Genomic DNA, 19,781 nt, shown 5'->3' with positions numbered 1-19,781 from the left:
TCCTTCTGGTGCTGCATGTGCTGCTGATGATGGCCCACAGCCGCCGTCAGAATGGCGTCACAGAGGTGCTCTGGCGCATAATCGAACCCGGACATGAAGTTCTCCGGCTTCAGCTCGCCGTTCATCTCCTCGTAAAAGTACTCCGTCCCCACAATGTCAATAATATCGTTGTCCTCCTGGTTAAGCTCAATGCCGGGGGGCGGCGAGCCCTGCCACTGACACTGACGGGGAGGCATCACATCACATCACTTGATTGTATTGTTGTCTATGCTGTGTGTCCCGTCCGTGCCAGAGGCAGAGGCAGAGGCAAATGCCAGCGGTGTCTATACATTTTTTTCCTCGCCTAACACGCGGATGAGATTGAAGAATTGGCGAGGATAATTACCATTGTGAGCCTGTGGAGGAATCTGCGTTTGCTCGAAATCTTGAATATTTTGTTTTGCGACGGCCGTTGTTTAGGTTTTATTCGATTTTTCTGAAATTTTATTCAGTTTTTCACCTCCCTCAAAAACATTGTTGTGTAGTGTTGTGCTGCTCTTCGGATTGCTTCTTCCTCTTCAATCGCGCACACAAACGCATTTGTATGGCCGTGTGTATGCGTTTGACGGTCTCACCAAACGTTCCGTCTCGCTTTTGCACGTGCACCGCATAGTCAGTCAGTCGCTTCGTCTCTGTCGGTCAGTCAGTTTGACGTTTGCTGCTGGTGCTGCCATCGCACACAGACCCTGTTGGAAATGTGCGCGCCACTTGGCAATGTCCGTTAGGAAGTTTGAATGTAATTTTTGAATCGAAATAAAATTTTGGCAGGCAAAATAAAAAAATCTGCCTTCTCGCTATAATAATGGATAAGGCCATTCTTGATCTTCGAAATTGTGGATCAAAAAATATGGTATATATAGTTTCCATAGGACTCTTCAATATCATTTTTCCTAGATTATTATATTCATTTTACTAGTAAATTTATAGGTGAAATAGTATTTATTTTCAGTACTTCAATTATTTGTATATGTACATGAATTCTCTCGTGAATTTAGATGAGATTTCAATTTTCAAAATGAGAATGAAATAGTAGAACCAGCACTGAAAACAGATCAACGTTTGTGGCCACCGGTGGTGCCCGATCTGCTGACCTGCCGCGAGACGGTAGAGACGCCCTCCTCGAAAAGCGTGCGGAACAGCACATTTGCATGATTGAAGAGGCCGTCCTTGAGCGACACAATAAGGAACTGAGAGTTGGTAAAGTGCTGCTTCAACATGCTGCCAATGTTCTGCGTGTGCGACATGTCCAGGGCGGCGTCCACCTCGTCCAATATATAGAGGGGAGCTGGCGAGAACTTGAGCATGGCCAGGACAAGGGATAGAGCCACCAGAGACTTTTGGCCACCGGACAATTCACCGAGACTCTCCTTCCACGTCCCATTGAAGCCGACCTTGATCTCAAGGCCTAAAAGACAGCCGTTGGTCAGGACGGGATTGAGACGGGCATCGGCACCCGGCAGGAGAGTGCTGAAAATGCTACTGAAATTGCTGTTAACCTCGGTGGCCGCGCGGTTCAGCTGTTCCTGCTCCTCTTCGTCCATTTTCACAATAATTTTCTTAATCTTCTCCTTGTCGAGGGCCACGATGTTGCGGCGACGCTGTGTCTCGTCGTAGTTCTCTTGCTCTCGGGTCAGAATCGCGATGGCATTCATGTTAAGCGTTCGCTCCATTTTATCCTTACTCTCCTGCATCTGTTCCAGCTTGTTGCCAGCTTCAATGGGATTCGTCTTGCTGTAGTCGTAGCGGGTGTTCTTCACGCCAAAGGCACTTTTTTCCTCTGGAATCCAGGGATACTTTACCTCTAGGTCTTGAATCCGCCTCTTGGCCTCGTTGGTCTGAGAGCCGGACTTGCTCTTTTCATTCTCCTTTTTCTTTACCTGCAGCTCAAGTTCCTGGTTCTGCTTTTCCATCTTTTCCCTCTTCCCCTGCAAATTTCGCATCTCCTTGTTCTGGGCATGTAGCTTATCCTTCTGCGCTTTAATGCCCTGCTCGAGCTCCGCCACCTCGGACACTGCACTAGAGCTCTTCTCCTGCAGAGCAGCCAGATCGGCGATGAACTTCTCGAGATTTTCGACCATCTCCTGGTGCTGCTGCTTGGATGATTCAATGGTTTTCTGCAGCTCAGTGATCTCTAGCCTCAGTGTCTCGAACTCCTGCTCTCGCTTCTTCCAATTGGCACTCGACTTCTCCGCCCTCTGCTTGGTCTCCTTCACCTCATTGGTGGCCGACTTTAGCTCGCGCTCGCGATACCCCTTGGCATCGGCCAACTTTGCTTCGATATCCTTGATCTTGACCTGGGAGGTCTTCTGCTTTTCCCGGGAATCTGCATTCTGCTGCTCCAAGGACTGGACCTTCTCCTTCATCTCCTCGATCTCGGCCTGGTTCTGCTGGAATGTGGTCTGGGCCAGACGGCTTTTGCACATGGTCAGCTCGTGCTGGCGCAGATCAAGATTCTCTTTAATCTTGTTGTACGAGTGGGCCAGATTCTCGATGGAACTGCAAATAGATTGATTTAAGAGGAATTAAATTGTGCCTTGCGTTGTGCCTCTTCCTCTGCACATACGCCATTTCCTGCTCCACACGCTGCAACTCGACCTCGAGTTTCTTGTAATTCTTTTCCAATTCGCGGATAGAGTGCAATTCCTCCAAGATGTTTGCTCCCTTAGGCGCAGCACCACCCGACACAGTGCCGTGCGGGTCCACCAAGTCGCCTTCCAATGTAACCGAACGGCAATTTATACGCGGATCGTAGCTGACCTGCAGAAGGAATACGAATGGTGAGGAAAGAATCTATATTGCTATGCTGATGCCCCATCTATCACCTACCTTCTTGGCCACGTCCAGATCTTTACAGACTAGAACGCTGCCAAAGCAAAACTTCATGACCGGCTCGTAGTAGCGATCGTACTGGACAAGGGACAGGGCCCACTGGACATTCTCTGGGCCAACCTTGCTCTGGGCATAGTCCACCACGTTCTTGTTAAGCGAGTGCGAATTAATCTTGTTGATGGGCATCATGGTGACACGCCGCTGCAAGTTGCCCCTCTGCAGGATCTTCTTGCTGGTCACATCATCGTCCGTCACATAACTGTACAACTGGGGGCCAAAAATCGGATATTAGTCACAAGGAAATTCCCAACTCCAGAACTACATGAGGCACTTACACTTCCGCCTGCTGCGGTCATCAAGGCCATGGAGTTTTGCATATCGGACACCTGAAAGAGCTTCCCCACCATGCCACGCACTTTGCGGCGATCAAAGTTCGGCTCTGGATCCTGGTACTGCAGATCGTAGCGAGAGGCATTGCAACGATCCAGCTCTCGCTTAAGGTCACGCTTGCGCGTGTGCAGCTGGTTTCTCTGCTCACGCAGCTGCTCGAACTGCCCGCTCTCATAGTTGAGGCCCTGCAGTTGTCGCTCAAGGCTCTGGATCTCCACCAGAAGCTGGTCGTGCAGACCCTTGTCCTTCACATAGGCAGCATCGTTCGTCTGCGTTTCGCCCTGTTTTTGTTTCAAAAGACCTCGTGTGTGCCGCAGCTCCATCTCCGAGATTTTGATTGTGGTCTGTGCCTCGCTCAACTGTTCCTTAGCCACTGAAAAGCGAAGCAGAATAGGTAAGGTAAGCAAAGATGGTAATCGTTGCATATAGGAGTCACCCACCTATTAGCTGCTCCTGCAATGTGCTCGCCTGACCATCCTCATTGGTGGACAGACCCTGAGAGACAGCCTCGAGCTTCCGCCGGGCAGCTTCATAGGCCTTGGTATCGATCGCATCTGCCTCTTTTAGAGCTTCAAATTCCCCCTGAACCTTTGACATGGCGGCCTCCTTTTTGGTGAGAGCACGCTCGTCGTCGGCAATGTTCTTGGCGGCCGTACTTATCATCCGCTGGTCTTGTTCAACGGTGCCCTGCGCTGCCTTCAGGCTGCCCGAGGCTTTGGCCTCCTGCGCACGCTTAGCACTCAGTTGGGCCTCGAGCTCCTTTATCGATCCACCCATCTCGGCATCAATCTTCTCCTGCATCTCCTTGAGAGCGATTTCAATAGCTTCCATTTCTTCCAAGTTCTTGTCACGCGTCGAAAGGCAACTGGCTATGCGATCGTCTATCTTTTGTTCACTAGTCTCCAACAGTTTCAGTTTTTCGCACAGCTTCAGGTAATTCGCAGAGATGAAGATTCTGGTTAGATAATCGATTTCGCGCTTGAGTTTATTGTACTCCTCGTGGGCAGCGCGATCCTCTTGCAGCTTGACCAGCTTGGGATAGACCTCCTCCTCCAACAAAGCTTTGGTCTCCCGCACTTTGGATTCCTTTTTTTCGATTAGATTCTTGGTGGCATCGCGCTTTGTCTTATACTGGCTGGTGCCAGCGGCCTCCTCCACCATGGAGAGCACCTGCATGCAAAGAGACAGTAAAACAGCTTGTGGAAGAGAGCGGTAGAGACGCCTGTACTTACCTCCTTGGGCTTCATGTTGAGCACTTGCTGGATCTTGCCCTGCATAATCAAGAAGTTGGGATTGTTCACATTCAATTGGATGGAACAGAAGAAATCCTGCACCTTCTTGTTCTGCACGATCTTGCCATTGATTATGAATTTGTTCTTGCCACCGACAACGACCTGGCGGGCCACCGAAATCTCGCGGCACTTCTCGTACCCCGTCGGACACTGCAGGGCATTTGTGTTGTCGAACACAATGGTCACCGTTGCCTTCGTTATACCCGCCTGTCCATTCTTGTACACCAAGTCTTGCAGAGCGGAGGCGCGCACCTTTAAATTTTTTCTGGCGCATTAAATAATGTTGTGTTATATGTATCTGGCGGAACTTACATTCTGCAGATTACTGATGCCCAGCACGAAGCAAATGCTGTCCAAAATGTTGGATTTCCCGGAGCCGTTCAGACCGGTGATGGCCGTAAACTCCGGATCGAAGCCATCGATTTCCGTGCGCCGACCGTACGATTTGAAGCCGTCGAGCACCAGCTTTTTTACGTACATATTGCTGAAACTTATTCACAATTCAATTCCGTTTTACTTCGCGTCTCTATTAGCGCCAATTCAGAAGTGGCGTCTGTTTCAGTGTTGCCATCTTAGCTTATTTTAAGCTAGATTTGGCTAGCAAATAGCTTGAAAAATAATTGAAATTCTTATAGCTTGAAATCTAGCTTATTTAACAGTTCATTTAGCTTATTTTGGCTAAAAATAATTTAGTACAACAAATTTCTGTTTTTTTATTTTTGTAATTGTAATATTTGTTAATTTGTAGCGAGAAATCGGACAAGAGTCATATATTTCTAATTCGTATTTTGTTATATCATCCAATTCTGGCAGCACTGGTCTGTTTTAGTTTATTTCAACCCTCAGAAATATACCAAAATATACCGTCTCATTTTAAAAATATACCGTAAATATACTGACGAATTCAAGTTCTATATTCCACGATGTTTACATTCCGTGGAATATTACTAGCGTTCTCTCAGTCCTGCCCACATAATTTTATCCAATTAATGCATCTATTTTCTACTTGACTGGCTTATTTTAAATACTTGACTTTGATTTTTTTGCCTCAATTTTGGTTCTTCAACAACAATAGCGTCTCGTATGATGAAAAACCGAAGTTAGCCCACTAAAGCCCCCTCTATTTAAATAGTTCAACTACTTGAGGTAAGTGGCGGAAAATATTAACGATTGCTAATACTAATTGTAGATTCATGCCATCTTTCGTATGAACTTTTAAAAAAACCACTATATCTTTTACCTGAACTGCGCTAACATTATTAAATTTTCATTATTTTCGGTGGAAATTTTGCTTATAATAGGTTAATGGTTCTCCGTCAAGGATTGGAAACCATATTGCAAAATTTTGATGTTCCGTCGAATATTATTAGCTATGTAGAACATTAAGCCATGCCCACATAGTTTTATTCGATTAATGAATCATTTTTCGAATTAACTGGCTTATTTTTACAAAACAAAACAAACGAAGAAGATAGTCGTTCATGTTGCTATATTTTGATATTCCGTCGAATATTACTAGCTAGAAAGAACGCCCAGCTATGCCCACATAGTTTTATACAATTAATGAATCTATTTTCCACTTCACTGTTTTATTTTAAAGTCTTGCTTTTGTTGGATTTAGTCTAAAAAAAGGTTTTAGCAAAAAGTTCATATATCATATTGCTCAATTTTGAGATTCCGTCGAACAATGTTTTCTATTTAAGAGCTTAGCCCTGTCTATAGAATTTTAAGCCTTTAATGAATAAATTTTCTACAAGATTGGCTATTTTTAAGGAATCCCATTTATTGTATTTTGACTACAGCAAGGTTTAAACTAATGGGTAACAGTTAACCCACTAAAATACCCTCCACGAAAATTTTAGTGTCAAAGAATTTTAGAGTTTTTATTTTTTCAATGCAATTTACAGTTTGGCCCTCACAGAACACTGGGGGCTGTATCGCTTGTACATGCTGCGCCAGAAATCCATACGGTCTGCATCCGGATTCTTTTGCATTTTACATTCCCGATCAATGAGTAGGCAGTCCAGCTGCATGGGCTGGCCAGGCAGGGCTTTTTGTACAGGTTTCCAACTGTCGGATGGCTTTCCGTGCCGCGCGAAATTCGCCCACATCTGGCAAATCCTCTCCGAGACGAGCGCATCCTCCTTTTGCATCGGAGAATCGTCGCCGGCCATCTGGAATAGATAGCAAATATCATCAGCATGGGCTACTCCGCGAAGATTCTCATTCTGGAAGATGGTTTTGTATAAATTGCGACCGCCAACGTAGTCCAGACGATAGAAGTACAGTGGCGACTGCGTCTGACAGTTGGCATGGATCTCTGCCGTAATCTGCAGATCCATGCTGAAGTGATAGTCGGAGAACAAATCCACCATACTGTTAAGATGTTTCTTGGTCAATGCCTGGCCGTCGAAGTAGAAGTTACGTATGTCAGCTGCTGCTTCCTGAGCTTCTGGTGCCTGTGGGTCTGGCACCAGGTTGCGGGGCACCGTTCGCGCAAGATCTTGTTCGTAGTCCTCCAGTTTCGTCTTGGCCCTCACAATCATTGCCAGTCCTTCCGCAGAGTTGTAGCCCATGATCATGGGCATTTTCCCCACGTGGTCCTTTTTGTGCATCAGATCCAAAATATTCTGATCGATGAAACTATCCGGACTGCTGGCCTCCTCGACAACAGGCTTGAAGACGAACGGCAGGTGACGACGCCGCTCATCCGCAGTCAGTACTTTCATCGTATTGGCCAAAATACCAATCGGTTTTACTTTCTCAGACTGAAGGAACTCCAACAGGGCCTTCGTGTTGCTCCCAAAATCGCCGCCGCCCAGCAGTTCTGCCAGTCGACGTGTTTTAAATACCGCATTTGGTTGAAACGCCCATTCCATGTTGCCCGTTCCGCTCTGCATGATGGCCTTATGAAAGAGTTTGTTGGCGTGTCGGGAATATGTATGCAGGTGAACGGACGCCCCACCAGCGCTTTCGCCGAAGAGGGTCACATTGTTGGGGTCACCATTGAAGCTGGCTATGTTCTCCTGCAGCCACTGCAAGGCCATGCGCTGATCCTTCAGTCCCATATTGCCGTGTATGCCTTCCTCCGGCAAACTAAGGAATCCCAGGGCACCGAGGCGATAGTTCAAGGTGACCACAATCACATCCTGCTCCATGAGCTTGGCTGGAAAGTGGCTGAAAGTATTTAGTTTAGAGCTTAGCTCTACTCTGAGCAGCTGTGAACAGATCCACTCACAAGTCGCTGTTGCCATTGCCAAAAAAGAAGCCACCGCCGTGAATCCACACCATGACGGGCAAGGGCGACGATGATCTTTTGCCCTTGGGGGCGTACACATTGAGGAAGAGGCAGTTCTCGGAGCCAGCCACTTCTGTGGTGAAAGGATCGCGTTGGTGCGACACGTCTCTCTCCCTGCTACAGTCCAGCTCATGCTCCTCGAAGCGCTCTTGCGGCACGGGGCTCTAAATGTGCAAATTACGTTATAAATATCTGTTGCAGGTTGGGAAAGCACTTACTCGAAATCTGAGGTTACCAACAGGTGGTTCGGCGTATGGCACCCCCAAGAAACTATTGTACTCCAGGCCACTTGGCAGCTTCTGTTGCTGGCCCACAACAATACCCTGCTTCACTGGAATTTTCACCTGGTGATCACAAAAAATCCCATTAATTAACAGAGATGCTGCAGCAGAACAAATGAAATTACCTTCATGCTGCTGTAGAGTCTCACGAGAATGGATTTGCCGCCAATCCGTTGCATTTTGCTGCTCCAAATTACGTAGCCCGCCCGGTTCGACAGACCGACTATCTAATCGCAATACAATTATTCGGCAATAACAAATAATCAAACCAGATTTCGCGAAAGTGGACGGACTTTGAACCGAAACCGAAATTCTGGCCGAAACAGCTGACGCTGCGATTAACCCTTCATAGTACTATGGGGTATTTTTATACCCCAAAATTCAAAATTCTGGTTTTAATAGTTTCATAGCAGCCACTGTTGGTAGTTTCATAGCAGCTACCTTTTATTATCATCAGTAATTTATAATTTGGGAGGGAAAGTTGGTTACAGAGGCATGTTAATTTAGTAGCGCGCTAACAGCGATAGAACATAAGAGCGTAAGCTAACAGAGAACGAAGCAATTTACTTGTTGTTACAGAGGCATGTTAATTTAGTAGCGAGCTAACAGCGAAAGAACATGAGAGCGTGAGCTAACAGAGAACGAAGCGATGCTCTTGTCTTCACAGACGCATGCTAATTTAGGAGCTAGCTGAGAGCCAAAGAAAAAGAGAGTATACTGTGGGGAGAGAAGAAGTTTTGAGCGGCCAACGCTGCTTATCTTATCTTGCACCGCTGCAGCCCACTCACCACCCTCTTTCGTTCGCTACGCTCTTTCGGACACCAGCTCTGCTCTCGTTCTTCGAAGAAGCTTTGAGCCGTCGTCGCTGCTGCGCTCTTATCACTTATCTTGCTCTGTTGCAGCCCACTCACCACCCACTGTCGTTCGCTACGCTCTTTCGGACACCAGCTTCGCTCTCGTTCTTCGAAGAAGTTTTGAGCGGCCAACGCTGCTGCGCTCTTATCACTTATCTTGCTCTGTTGCAGCCCACTCACCACCCACTGTCGTTCGCTACGCTCTTTCGGACACCAGCTTCGCTCTCGTTCTTCGAAGAAGTTTTGAGCGGCCAACGCTGCTGCGCTCTTATCACTTATCTTGCTCTGTTGCAGCCCACTCACCACCCACTGTCGTTCGCTACGCTCTTTCGGACACCAGCTTCGCTCTCGTTCTTCGAAGAAGTTTTGAGCGGCCAACGCTGCTGCGCTCTTATCACTTATCTCGAACTGCTGCAGCCCACTCACCACCCACTGTCGTTCGCTACGCTCTTTCGGACACCAGCTCTGCTCTCGTTCTTCGAAGAAGCTTTGAGCCGTCGACGCTGCTGCACTCTTATCACAGTTCTCAGTTCCCCCCGGTCCATCATCCAATACGGTCATAAAAGTGGACAACTAAATCGTGTGTTTCGAAAAGTGCGTGCGCGCGCCCTTCAATTAAATATTCCTTCTTTGTGATCACCATTTAATAAAAATATAAATGAAACTCATTAATAATAAAATGAATAATAATTCAATTGAAAAATATAATAATAAAATATAAATAAAAAAAAAAATAAACAAATTATAAATAAAACAAAAAAAAACTAAAAATAATAAAGTGATAAAATAAATTGAAATAAATAATTAATAAAATATAAATAAATAAATTTAATTAAATAGTTAATAAAATATAAATAAAAACATTTAAATAAATAATTAATAAAATATAAATAAATAAATTTAAATAAATAATCAAAGGAATAAATCAGTAAACAAAAGAAAAATAAAATTAAAGTAAATTCATTTAAATAAAAAAACAAAATTTAAAAAAAAACTAAAAATACAAAAAAAATTATAAAATAAAAATAAATTAATTTAAATAAACAAATTAAAAAATAAAATAAATTATAAATTAATAATAAATAATATAAAAATATTCACATTTAAATAAAAAAATAAATAAATACATTTAATAAAAAAATACAAACAATAAAATATAAATTTAAATAAAAATATATGTAATATTTATATGTATAAAAAAAATAAAAAAAAAAATTGAATACAAATAAAAAAAAAAATAAATAAATAATAAATAAAATAAATAAATAATAAAAGAAACATAATAAATTATAGAATAAAATTTAACAAAAAAATAAAAAAATTAATAAATACATTTAATAAAAAAAATACAATACAACAAAATACAAAAATAAATAAAGTAAATATATATGTAAATAACAAAAAAAAACAAAAAAAAATAACAAAATTATATGAAATAAAAATAAATAAATATAAAGAAAAAATTAAACATTTTAATAAAAACGTACAGAAATAAAAATAAATTTGAACAAATAAATATCTGTGAATAAATAAACAATTAAAGGGAAATATCTACAATTAAATAAAAAAATAAAAAAATAAAAATAAAAATACAAATAAATAAATATTAAAATACAAAATAAATAAATAGCAAAATACAAATAAATAAATAATAAAATAAAAATGTATAAATAAGCTAAAGGGAATCTAAAAAGAAAATCAAGTAAAAAGAGCCTATTGTGAGTGAATGTGCGAACGAGTAAAATTAATGTTGAAAGGACTGGCAAGGAATGCGAGGCGACACGAATTTACTATTTATTTTGTATTTTTTTGTATGTGTTTGTGTGTGACTACCAACTACCAACAACAAACTACAAAAACATACTACAACAACAAACTACAACAGCGCAATAAAAGGAAACAGCAAGTAATGTTCAGCGCTTCACAATATAATAATGGGAACAGGTGAGTGTTTCAATTATGATTTACTCTGTTTACTGCTTTTTTCTTCCTATTTAATTTTATTATTATATGTATATATTTCTTCACTTTTTGTATTTTCTCGTATTACCTCTTCGCTCCATTTTCATTTGAAGTGTCCTCTTTGTTGTTTTTGATCAGTGAATATGTTCTGGGGGAAAAGACAAAGAGTTTTTTCAGGTAACAGGCAAATTCATTTCAATTGGAGGGATCGGATGTTGTTTTGGATTATATGGGGATTCTTTTAGGAGTACCAACAATGTCTTATGAAATTTTGTGAATTTCACATTCACTTAATTTGTTTAAGATTTTATCAAACGAATTACTTTAAACTGCCGAAGGGGCTAAAAATCCGCGTAGGAGCATTCCAGCAAGCACGTGTCACGCTAGTGTGCCCGATAAGTAGACGATTAAAACGATTTTAATCTAAATTAAACTTTTTTATATTGAAGAATTTGATGGTAGAAATTGTAGTATTGAATATTGAAATTGCCAATCGATCCACAATCAACCAAAAAAGGTATCCGCTGGATACAGGAGATGTTGTATCCGCTGGATACAGGAGATATTGTATCCGCTGGATACAGGAGTTTGCGATAGAAGCCCTCCCTATGCGATTCTCAAATGTGGCCCTCTCATAATGATTTTATTTGTAGAATTTGTAGTAGTAGATGCATGTGTAGTTTTTGGAGTATTGAAATTGCCAATCGATCCACAATCAACCACAAATGGTATTCGCTGGATACAGGAGATATTGTATCCGCTGGATACTGGAGATATTGTATCCGCTGGATACTGTAGATATTGTATCCGCTGGATACTGGAGATATTGTATCCGCTGGATACAGGAGTTTGCGATAGAAGCCCTCCCTATGCGATTCTCAAATGTGGCCCTCTCATAATGATTTTAATTGTAGAATTTGTAGTAGTAGATGCATGTGTATTGTTTGGAGTATTGAAATTGCCAATCGATCCACAATCAACCACAAATGGTATCCGCTGGATACGGGAGATATTGTATCCGCTGGATACTGGAGATATTGTATCCGCTGGATACTGGAGATATTGTATCCGCTGGATACAGGAGTTTGCGATAGAAGCCCTCCCTATGCGATTCTCAAATGTGGCCCTCTCATAATGATTTTATTTGTAGAATTTGTAGTAGTAGATGCATGTGTAGTGTTTGGAGTATTGAAATTGCCAATCGATCCACAATCAACCACAAATGGTATCCGCTGGATACAGGAGATATTGTATCCGCTGGATACTGGAGATATTGTATCCGCTAGATACTGGAGATATTGTATCCGCTGGATACAGGAGTTTGCGATAGAAGCCCTCCCTATGCGATTCTCAAATGTGGCCCTCTCATAATGATTTTATTTGTAGAATTTGTAGTAGTAGATTCATGTGTAGTGGTTGGAGTATTGAAATTGCCAATCGATCCACAATCCACCACAAATGGTATCCGCTGGATACGGGAGATGCTGTATCCGCTGGATACTGGAGATATTGTATCCACTGGATACAGGAGTTTGCGATAGAAGCCCTCCCTATGCGATTCTCAAATGTGGCCCTCTCATAATGATTTTATTTGTAGAATTTGTAGTAGTAGATTCATGTGTAGTGGTTGGAGTATTGAAATTGCCAATCGATCCACAATCAACCACAAATGGTATCCGCTGGATACGGGAGATATTGTATCCGCTGGATACTGGAGATATTGTATCCGCTGGATACTGGAGATATTGTAACCGCTGGATACTGGAGATATTGTATCCGCTGGATACAGGAGTTTGCGATAGAAGCCCTCCCTATGCGATTCTCAAATGTGGCCCTCTCATAATGATTTTATTTGTAGAATTTGTAGTAGTAGATGCATGTGTAGTGTTTGGAGTATTGAAATTGCCAATCGATCCACAATCAACCACAAATGGTATCCGCTGGATACGGGAGATATTGTATCCGCTGGATACTGGAGATATTGTATCCGCTGGATACTGGAGATATTGTAACCGCTGGATACTGGAGATATTGTATCCGCTGGATACAGGAGTTTGCGATAGAAGCCCTCCCTATGCGATTCTCAAATGTGGCCCTCTCATAACGATTTTATTTGTAGAATTTGTAGTAGTAGATTCATGTGTAGTGGTTGGAGTATTGAAATTGCCAATCGATCCACAATCAACCACAAATGGTATCCGCTGGATACGGGAGATGCTGTATCCGCTGGATACTGGAGATATTGTATCCGCTGGATACGGGAGATGCTGTATCCGCTGGATACTGGAGATATTGTATCCACTGGATACAGGAGTTTGCGATAGAAGCCCTCCCTATGCGATTCTCAAATGTGGCCCTCTCATAATGATTTTATTTGTAGAATTTGTAGTAGTAGATTCATGTGTAGTGGTTGGAGTATTGAAATTGCCAATCGATCCACAATCAACCACAAATGGTATCCGCTGGATACGGGAGATATTGTATCCGCTGGATACTGGAGATATTGTATCCGCTGGATACTGGAGATATTGTATCCGCTGGATACTGGAGATATTGTATCCGCTGGATACAGGAGTTTGCGATAGAAGCCCTCCCTATGCGATTCTCAAATGTGGCCCTCTCATAATGATTTTATTTGTAGAATTTGTAGTAGTAGATGCATGTGTAGTGTTTGGAGTATTGAAATTGCCAATCGATCCACAATCAACCACAAATGGTATCCGCTGGATACGGGAGATATTGTATCCGCTGGATACTGGAGATATTGTATCCGCTGGATACTGGAGATATTGTAACCGCTGGATACTGGAAATATTGTATCCGCTGGATACAGGAGTTTGCGATAGAAGCCCTCCCTATGCGATTCTCAAATGTGGCCCTCTCATAACGATTTTATTTGTAGAATTTGTAGTAGTAGATTCATGTGTAGTGGTTGGAGTATTGAAATTGCCAATCGATCCACAATCAACCACAAATGGTATTCGCTGGATACAGGAGATATTGTATCCGCTGGATACTGGAGATATTGTATCCGCTGGATACTGTAGATATTGTATCCGCTGGATACTGGAGATATTGTATCCGCTGGATACAGGAGTTTGCGATAGAAGCCCTCCCTATGCGATTCTCAAATGTGGCCCTCTCATAATGATTTTATTTGTAGAATTTGTAGTAGTAGATGCATGTGTAGTGTTTGGAGTATTGAAATTGCCAATCGATCCACAATCAACCACAAATGGTATCCGCTGGATACGGGAGATATTGTATCCGCTGGATACTGGAGATATTGTATCCGCTGGATACGGGAGATGCTGTATCCGCTGGATACTGGAGATATTGTATCCACTGGATACAGGAGTTTGCGATAGAAGCCCTCCCTATGCGATTCTCAAATGTGGCCCTCTCATAATGATTTTATTTGTAGAATTTGTAGTAGTAGATTCATGTGTAGTGGTTGGAGTATTGAAATTGCCAATCGATCCACAATCAACCACAAATGGTATCCGCTGGATACGGGAGATATTGTATCCGCTGGATACTGGAGATATTGTATCCGCTGGATACTGGAGATATTGTATCCGCTGGATACTGGAGATATTGTATCCGCTGGATACAGGAGTTTGCGATAGAAGCCCTCCCTATGCGATTCTCAAATGTGGCCCTCTCATAATGATTTTATTTGTAGAATTTGTAGTAGTAGATGCATGTGTAGTGTTTGGAGTATTGAAATTGCCAATCGATCCACAATCAACCACAAATGGTATCCGCTGGATACGGGAGATATTGTATCCGCTGGATACTGGAGATATTGTATCCGCTGGATACTGGAGATATTGTAACCGCTGGATACTGGAGATATTGTATCCGCTGGATACAGGAGTTTGCGATAGAAGCCCTCCCTATGCGATTCTCAAATGTGGCCCTCTCATAACGATTTTATTTGTAGAATTTGTAGTAGTAGATTCATGTGTAGTGGTTGGAGTATTGAAATTTCCAATCGATCCACAATCAACCACAAATGGTATCCGCTGGATACGGGAGATGCTGTATCCGCTGGATACTGGAGATATTGTATCCGCTGGATACAGGAGTTTGCGATAGAAGCCCTCCCTATGCGATTCTCAAATGTGGCCCTCTCATAATGATTTTATTTGTAGAATTTGTAGTAGTAGATTCATGTGTAGTGGTTGGAGTATTGAAATTGCCAATCGATCCACAATCAACCACAAATGGTATCCGCTGGATACGGGAGATATTGTATCCGCTGGATACTGGAAATATTGTATCCGCTGGATACTGGAGATATTGTATCCGCTGGATACTGGAGATATTGTATCCGCTGGATACAGGAGTTTGCGATAGAAGCCCTCCCTATGCGATTCTCAAATGTGGCCCTCTCATAATGATTTTATTTGTAGAATTTGTAGTAGTAGATGCATGTGTAGTGTTTGGAGTATTGAAATTGCCAATCGATCCACAATCAACCACAAATGGTATCCGCTGGATACAGGAGATATTGTATCCGCTGGATACTGGAGATATTGTAACCGCTGGATACTGGAGATATTGTATCCGCTGGATACAGGAGTTTGCGATAGAAGCCCTCCCTATGCGATTCTCAAATGTGGCCCTCTCATAACGATTTTATTTGTAGAATTTGTAGTAGTAGATTCATGTGTAGTGGTTGGAGTATTGAAATTGCCAATCGATCCACAATCAACCACAAATGGTATCCGCTGGATACGGGAGATGCTGTATCCGCTGGATACTGGAGATATTGTATCCGCTGGATACAGGAGTTTGCGATAGAAGCCCTCCCTATGCTATTCTCAAATGTGGCCCTCTCATAATGATTTTATTTGTAGAATTTTTAGTGGTAGATGCATGTGAAGTGTTTGGAGTATTGAAATTGCCAATCGATCCACAATCAACCACAAATGGTATCCGCTGGATACAGGAGATGCTGTATCCGCTGGTTGCTGGAAATATTGTATCCGCTGGATACAGGAGAAATTGTATCCGCTGGATACTGGAGATATTGTTTCCGCTGGATTTTGTGAGTTTGTGATAGAAGCCCTCCCTATGCGATTCTCAAATGTAGCCCTCTCATAATGATTTTATTTGTAGAATTTGTAGTAGTAGATTCATGTGTAGTGTTTGGAGTATTGTATTCTCAAATGAGACACTGCATGGTTTTGAACGATTTTATCAAAAGATTCTCCATTGAGACACTGCAGGTTTTAAACGATTTTATCAAAAGATTCTCCATAGAGACACTGCAGGTTTTAAACAATTTTATCAAAAGATTCTCAAATGAGACTCTGCATGTTTTTAAACGATTTTATCAAAAGATTCTCAAATAAGACACTGCATATTTTTAAACGATTTTATCAAAAGACTCTCCATAGAGACACTGCAGGTTTTAAACGATTTTATCAAGAGATTCTCAAATGAGACACTGCATGTTTTTAAACAATTTTATCAAAAGATTCTCAACTGAGACACTGCGTGTTTTTAAACGATTTTATCAAAAGACTCTCCATAGAGACACTGCAGGTTTTAAACGATTTTATCAAAAGATTCTCCATTGAGACACTGCATGTTTTTAAACGATTTTATCAAAAGATTCTCCATTGAGACACTGCATGTTTTTAAACGATTTTATCAAAAGATTCTCCATAGAGACACTGCAGGTTTTAAACGATTTTATCAAAAGATTCTCCATTGAGACACTGCATGTTTTTAAACGATTTTATCAAAAGATTCTCCATTGAGACACTGCATGTTCTTAAACGATTTTATCAAAAGATTCTCCATAGAGACACTGCAGGTTTTAAACGATTTTATCAAAAGATTCTCAAATGAGACACTGCATCTTTTTAAACAATTTTATCAAAAGATTCTCAAATGAGACACTGCATGTTTTTAAACGATTTTATCAAAAGATTCTCCATAGAGACACTGCATGTTTTTAAACGATTTTATCAAAAGATTCTCCATTGAGACACTGCATGTTTTTAAACGATTTTATCAAAAGAATCTCCATTGAGACACTGCATGTTTTTAAACGATTTTATCAAAAGATTCTCCATAGAGACACTGCAGGTTTTAAACGATTTTACCAAAAGATTCTCAAATGAGACACTGCAGGTTTTAAACGATTTTATCAAAAGAATCTCCATTGAGACACTGCATGTTTTTAAACGATTTTATCAAAAGATTCTCCATTGAGACACTGCATGTTTTTAAACGATTTTATCAAAAGATTCTCCATAGAGACACTGCAGGTTTTAAACTATTTTACCAAAAGATTCTCAAATGAGACACTGCAGGTTTTAAACGATTTTATCAAAAGAATCTCCATTGAGACACTGCATGTTTTTAAACGATTTTATCAAAAGATTCTCCATTGAGACACTGCATGTTTTTAAACGATTTTATCAAAAGATTCTCCATGGAGACACTGCAGGTTTTAAACGATTTTACCAAAAGATTCTCAAATGAGACACTGCATGTTTTAAAACGATTTTATCAAAAGATTCTCAAATGAGACACTGCATCTTTTTAAACAATTTTATCAAAAGATTCTCAAATGAGACACTGCATGTTTTTAAACGATTTTATCAAAAGATTCTCCATGGAGACACTGCAGGTTTTAAACGATTTTACCAAAAGATTCTCAAATGAGACACTGCAGGTTTTAAACGATTTTATCAAAAGAATCTCCATTGAGACACTGCATGTTTTTAAACGATTTTATCAAAAGATTCTCCATTGAGACACTGCATGTTTTTAAACGATTTTATCAAAAGATTCTCCATAGAGACACTGCAGGTTTTAAACGATTTTACCAAAAGATTCTCAAATGAGACACTGCATGTTTTTAAACGATTTTATCAAAAGATTCTCCATTGAGACACTGCTTGTTTTTAAACGATTTTATCAAAAGATTCTCCATTGAGACACTGCATGTTTTTAAACGATATTATCAAAAGATTCTCCATAGAGACACTGCAGGTTTTAAACGATTTTATCAAAAGATTCTCAAATGAGACACTGCAGGTTTTAAACGATTTTATCAAAAGAATCTCCATTAAGACACTGCATGTTTTTAAACGATTTTATCAAAAGATTCTCCATTGAGACACTGCATGTTTTTAAACGATTTTATCAAAAGATTCTCCATTGAGACACTGCATGTTTTTAAACGATTTTATCAAAAGAATCTCCATTGAGACACTGCATGTTTTTAAACGATTTTATCAAAAGATTCTCCATTGAGACACTGCATGTTTTTAAACGATTTTATCAAAAGAATCTCCATTGAGACACTGCATGTTTTTAAACAATTTTATCAAAAGATTCTCAAATGAGACACTGCATGTTTTTAAACGATTTTATCAAAAGATTCTCCATAGAGACACTGCAGGTTTTAAACGATTTTATCAAAAGATTCTCCATTGAGACACTGCATGTTTTTAAACGATTTTATCAAAAGATTCTCCATAGAGACACTGCAGGTTTTAAACGATTTTATCAAAAGATTCTCAAATGAGACACTGCAGGTTTTAAACGATTTTATCAAAAGAATCTCCATTGAGACACTGCATGTTTTTAAACGATTTTATCAAAAGATTCTCCATTGAGACACTGCATGTTTTTAAACGATTTTATCAAAAGATTCTCAAATTAGACTCTGCATGTTTTTAAACGATTTTATCAAAAGATTCTCAAATAAGACACTGCATATTTTTAAACGATTTTATCAAAAGACTCTCCATAGAGACACTGCAGGTTTTAAACGATTTTATCAAAGGATTCTCCATTGAGACACTGCATGTTTTTAAACGATTTTATCAAAAGATTCTCCATTGAGACACTGCATGTTTTTAAACGATTTTATCAAAAGATTCTTCATAGAGACACTGCAGGTTTTAAACGATTTTATCAAAAGATTCTCCATTGAGACACTGCATGTTTTTAAACGATTTTATCAAAAGATTCTCCATTGAGACACTGCATGTTCTTAAACGATTTTATCAAAAGATTCTCCATAGAGACACTGCAGGTTTTAAACGATTTTATCAAAAGATTCTCAAATGAGACACTGCATGTTTTTAAACGATTTTATCAAAAGATTCTCCATAGAGACACTGCAGGTTTTAAACGATTTTACCAAAAGATTCTCAAATGAGACACTGCAGGTTTTAAACGATTTTATCAAAAGAATCTCCATTGAGACACTGCATGTTTTTAAACGATTTTATCAAAAGATTCTCCATTGAGACACTGCATGTTTTTAAACGATTTTATCAAAAGATTCTCCATAGAGACACTGCAGGTTTTAAACGATTTTATCAAAAGATTCTCAAATGAGACACTGCATGTTTTTAAACGATTTTATCAAAAGATTCTCCATAGAGACACTGCAGGTTTTAAACGATTTTACCAAAATATTCTCAAATGAGACACTGCATGTTTTTAAACGATTTTATCAAAAGATTCTCCATTGAGACGCTGCTTGTTTTTAAACGATTTTATCAAAAGATTCTCCATTGAGACACTGCATGTTTTTAAACGATTTTATCAAAAGATTATCCATAGAGACACTGCAGGTTTTAAACGATTTTATCAAAAGATTCTCAAATGAGACACTGCATGTTTTTAAACGATTTTATCAAAAGATTTTCAAATGAGACACTGCATGTTTTTAAACGATTTTATCAAAAGATTCTCCATTGAGACACTGCATGTTTTTAAACGATTTTATCAAAAGATTCTCCATAGAGACACTGCAGGTTTTAAACGATTTTTTCAAAAGATTCTCCATTGAGAC

At 40.3% G+C, this 19,781-nt stretch overlaps 2 protein-coding genes across 2 annotated transcripts; both read right to left on the bottom strand.

The window, feature by feature from the left end:
- Positions 1-955: 955 nt before the first annotated feature.
- Positions 956-5,128, bottom strand: LOC108159248 (structural maintenance of chromosomes protein 2). Its single transcript, XM_017292370.2, has 7 exons — positions 4,863-5,128; positions 4,491-4,802; positions 3,699-4,428; positions 3,204-3,631; positions 2,866-3,135; positions 2,603-2,796; positions 956-2,535 (listed from the first exon to the last, which is right to left on the bottom strand). Exons 1-7 carry the CDS (start codon positions 5,028-5,030, stop codon positions 1,092-1,094), a joined length of 3,546 nt encoding a protein of 1,181 aa, XP_017147859.2. The 5' UTR covers positions 5,031-5,128; the 3' UTR covers positions 956-1,091.
- Positions 5,129-6,417: 1,289 nt separating this feature from the next.
- Positions 6,418-8,448, bottom strand: LOC108160323 (esterase B1). Its single transcript, XM_017294249.2, has 4 exons — positions 8,255-8,448; positions 8,067-8,192; positions 7,789-8,012; positions 6,418-7,727 (listed from the first exon to the last, which is right to left on the bottom strand). Exons 1-4 carry the CDS (start codon positions 8,306-8,308, stop codon positions 6,452-6,454), a joined length of 1,680 nt encoding a protein of 559 aa, XP_017149738.1. The 5' UTR covers positions 8,309-8,448; the 3' UTR covers positions 6,418-6,451.
- Between the last annotated feature and the right edge of the window lie 11,333 nt (positions 8,449-19,781).

This window comes from Drosophila miranda, chromosome 3 (genome assembly GCF_003369915.1).
Source record: "Drosophila miranda strain MSH22 chromosome 3, D.miranda_PacBio2.1, whole genome shotgun sequence".
Classification (NCBI taxonomy): Eukaryota; Metazoa; Arthropoda; class Insecta; order Diptera; family Drosophilidae; genus Drosophila; species Drosophila miranda.
Note: the sequence above shows the minus strand (reverse complement) of the source record. Positions and strands in the feature narration are given on the sequence as shown.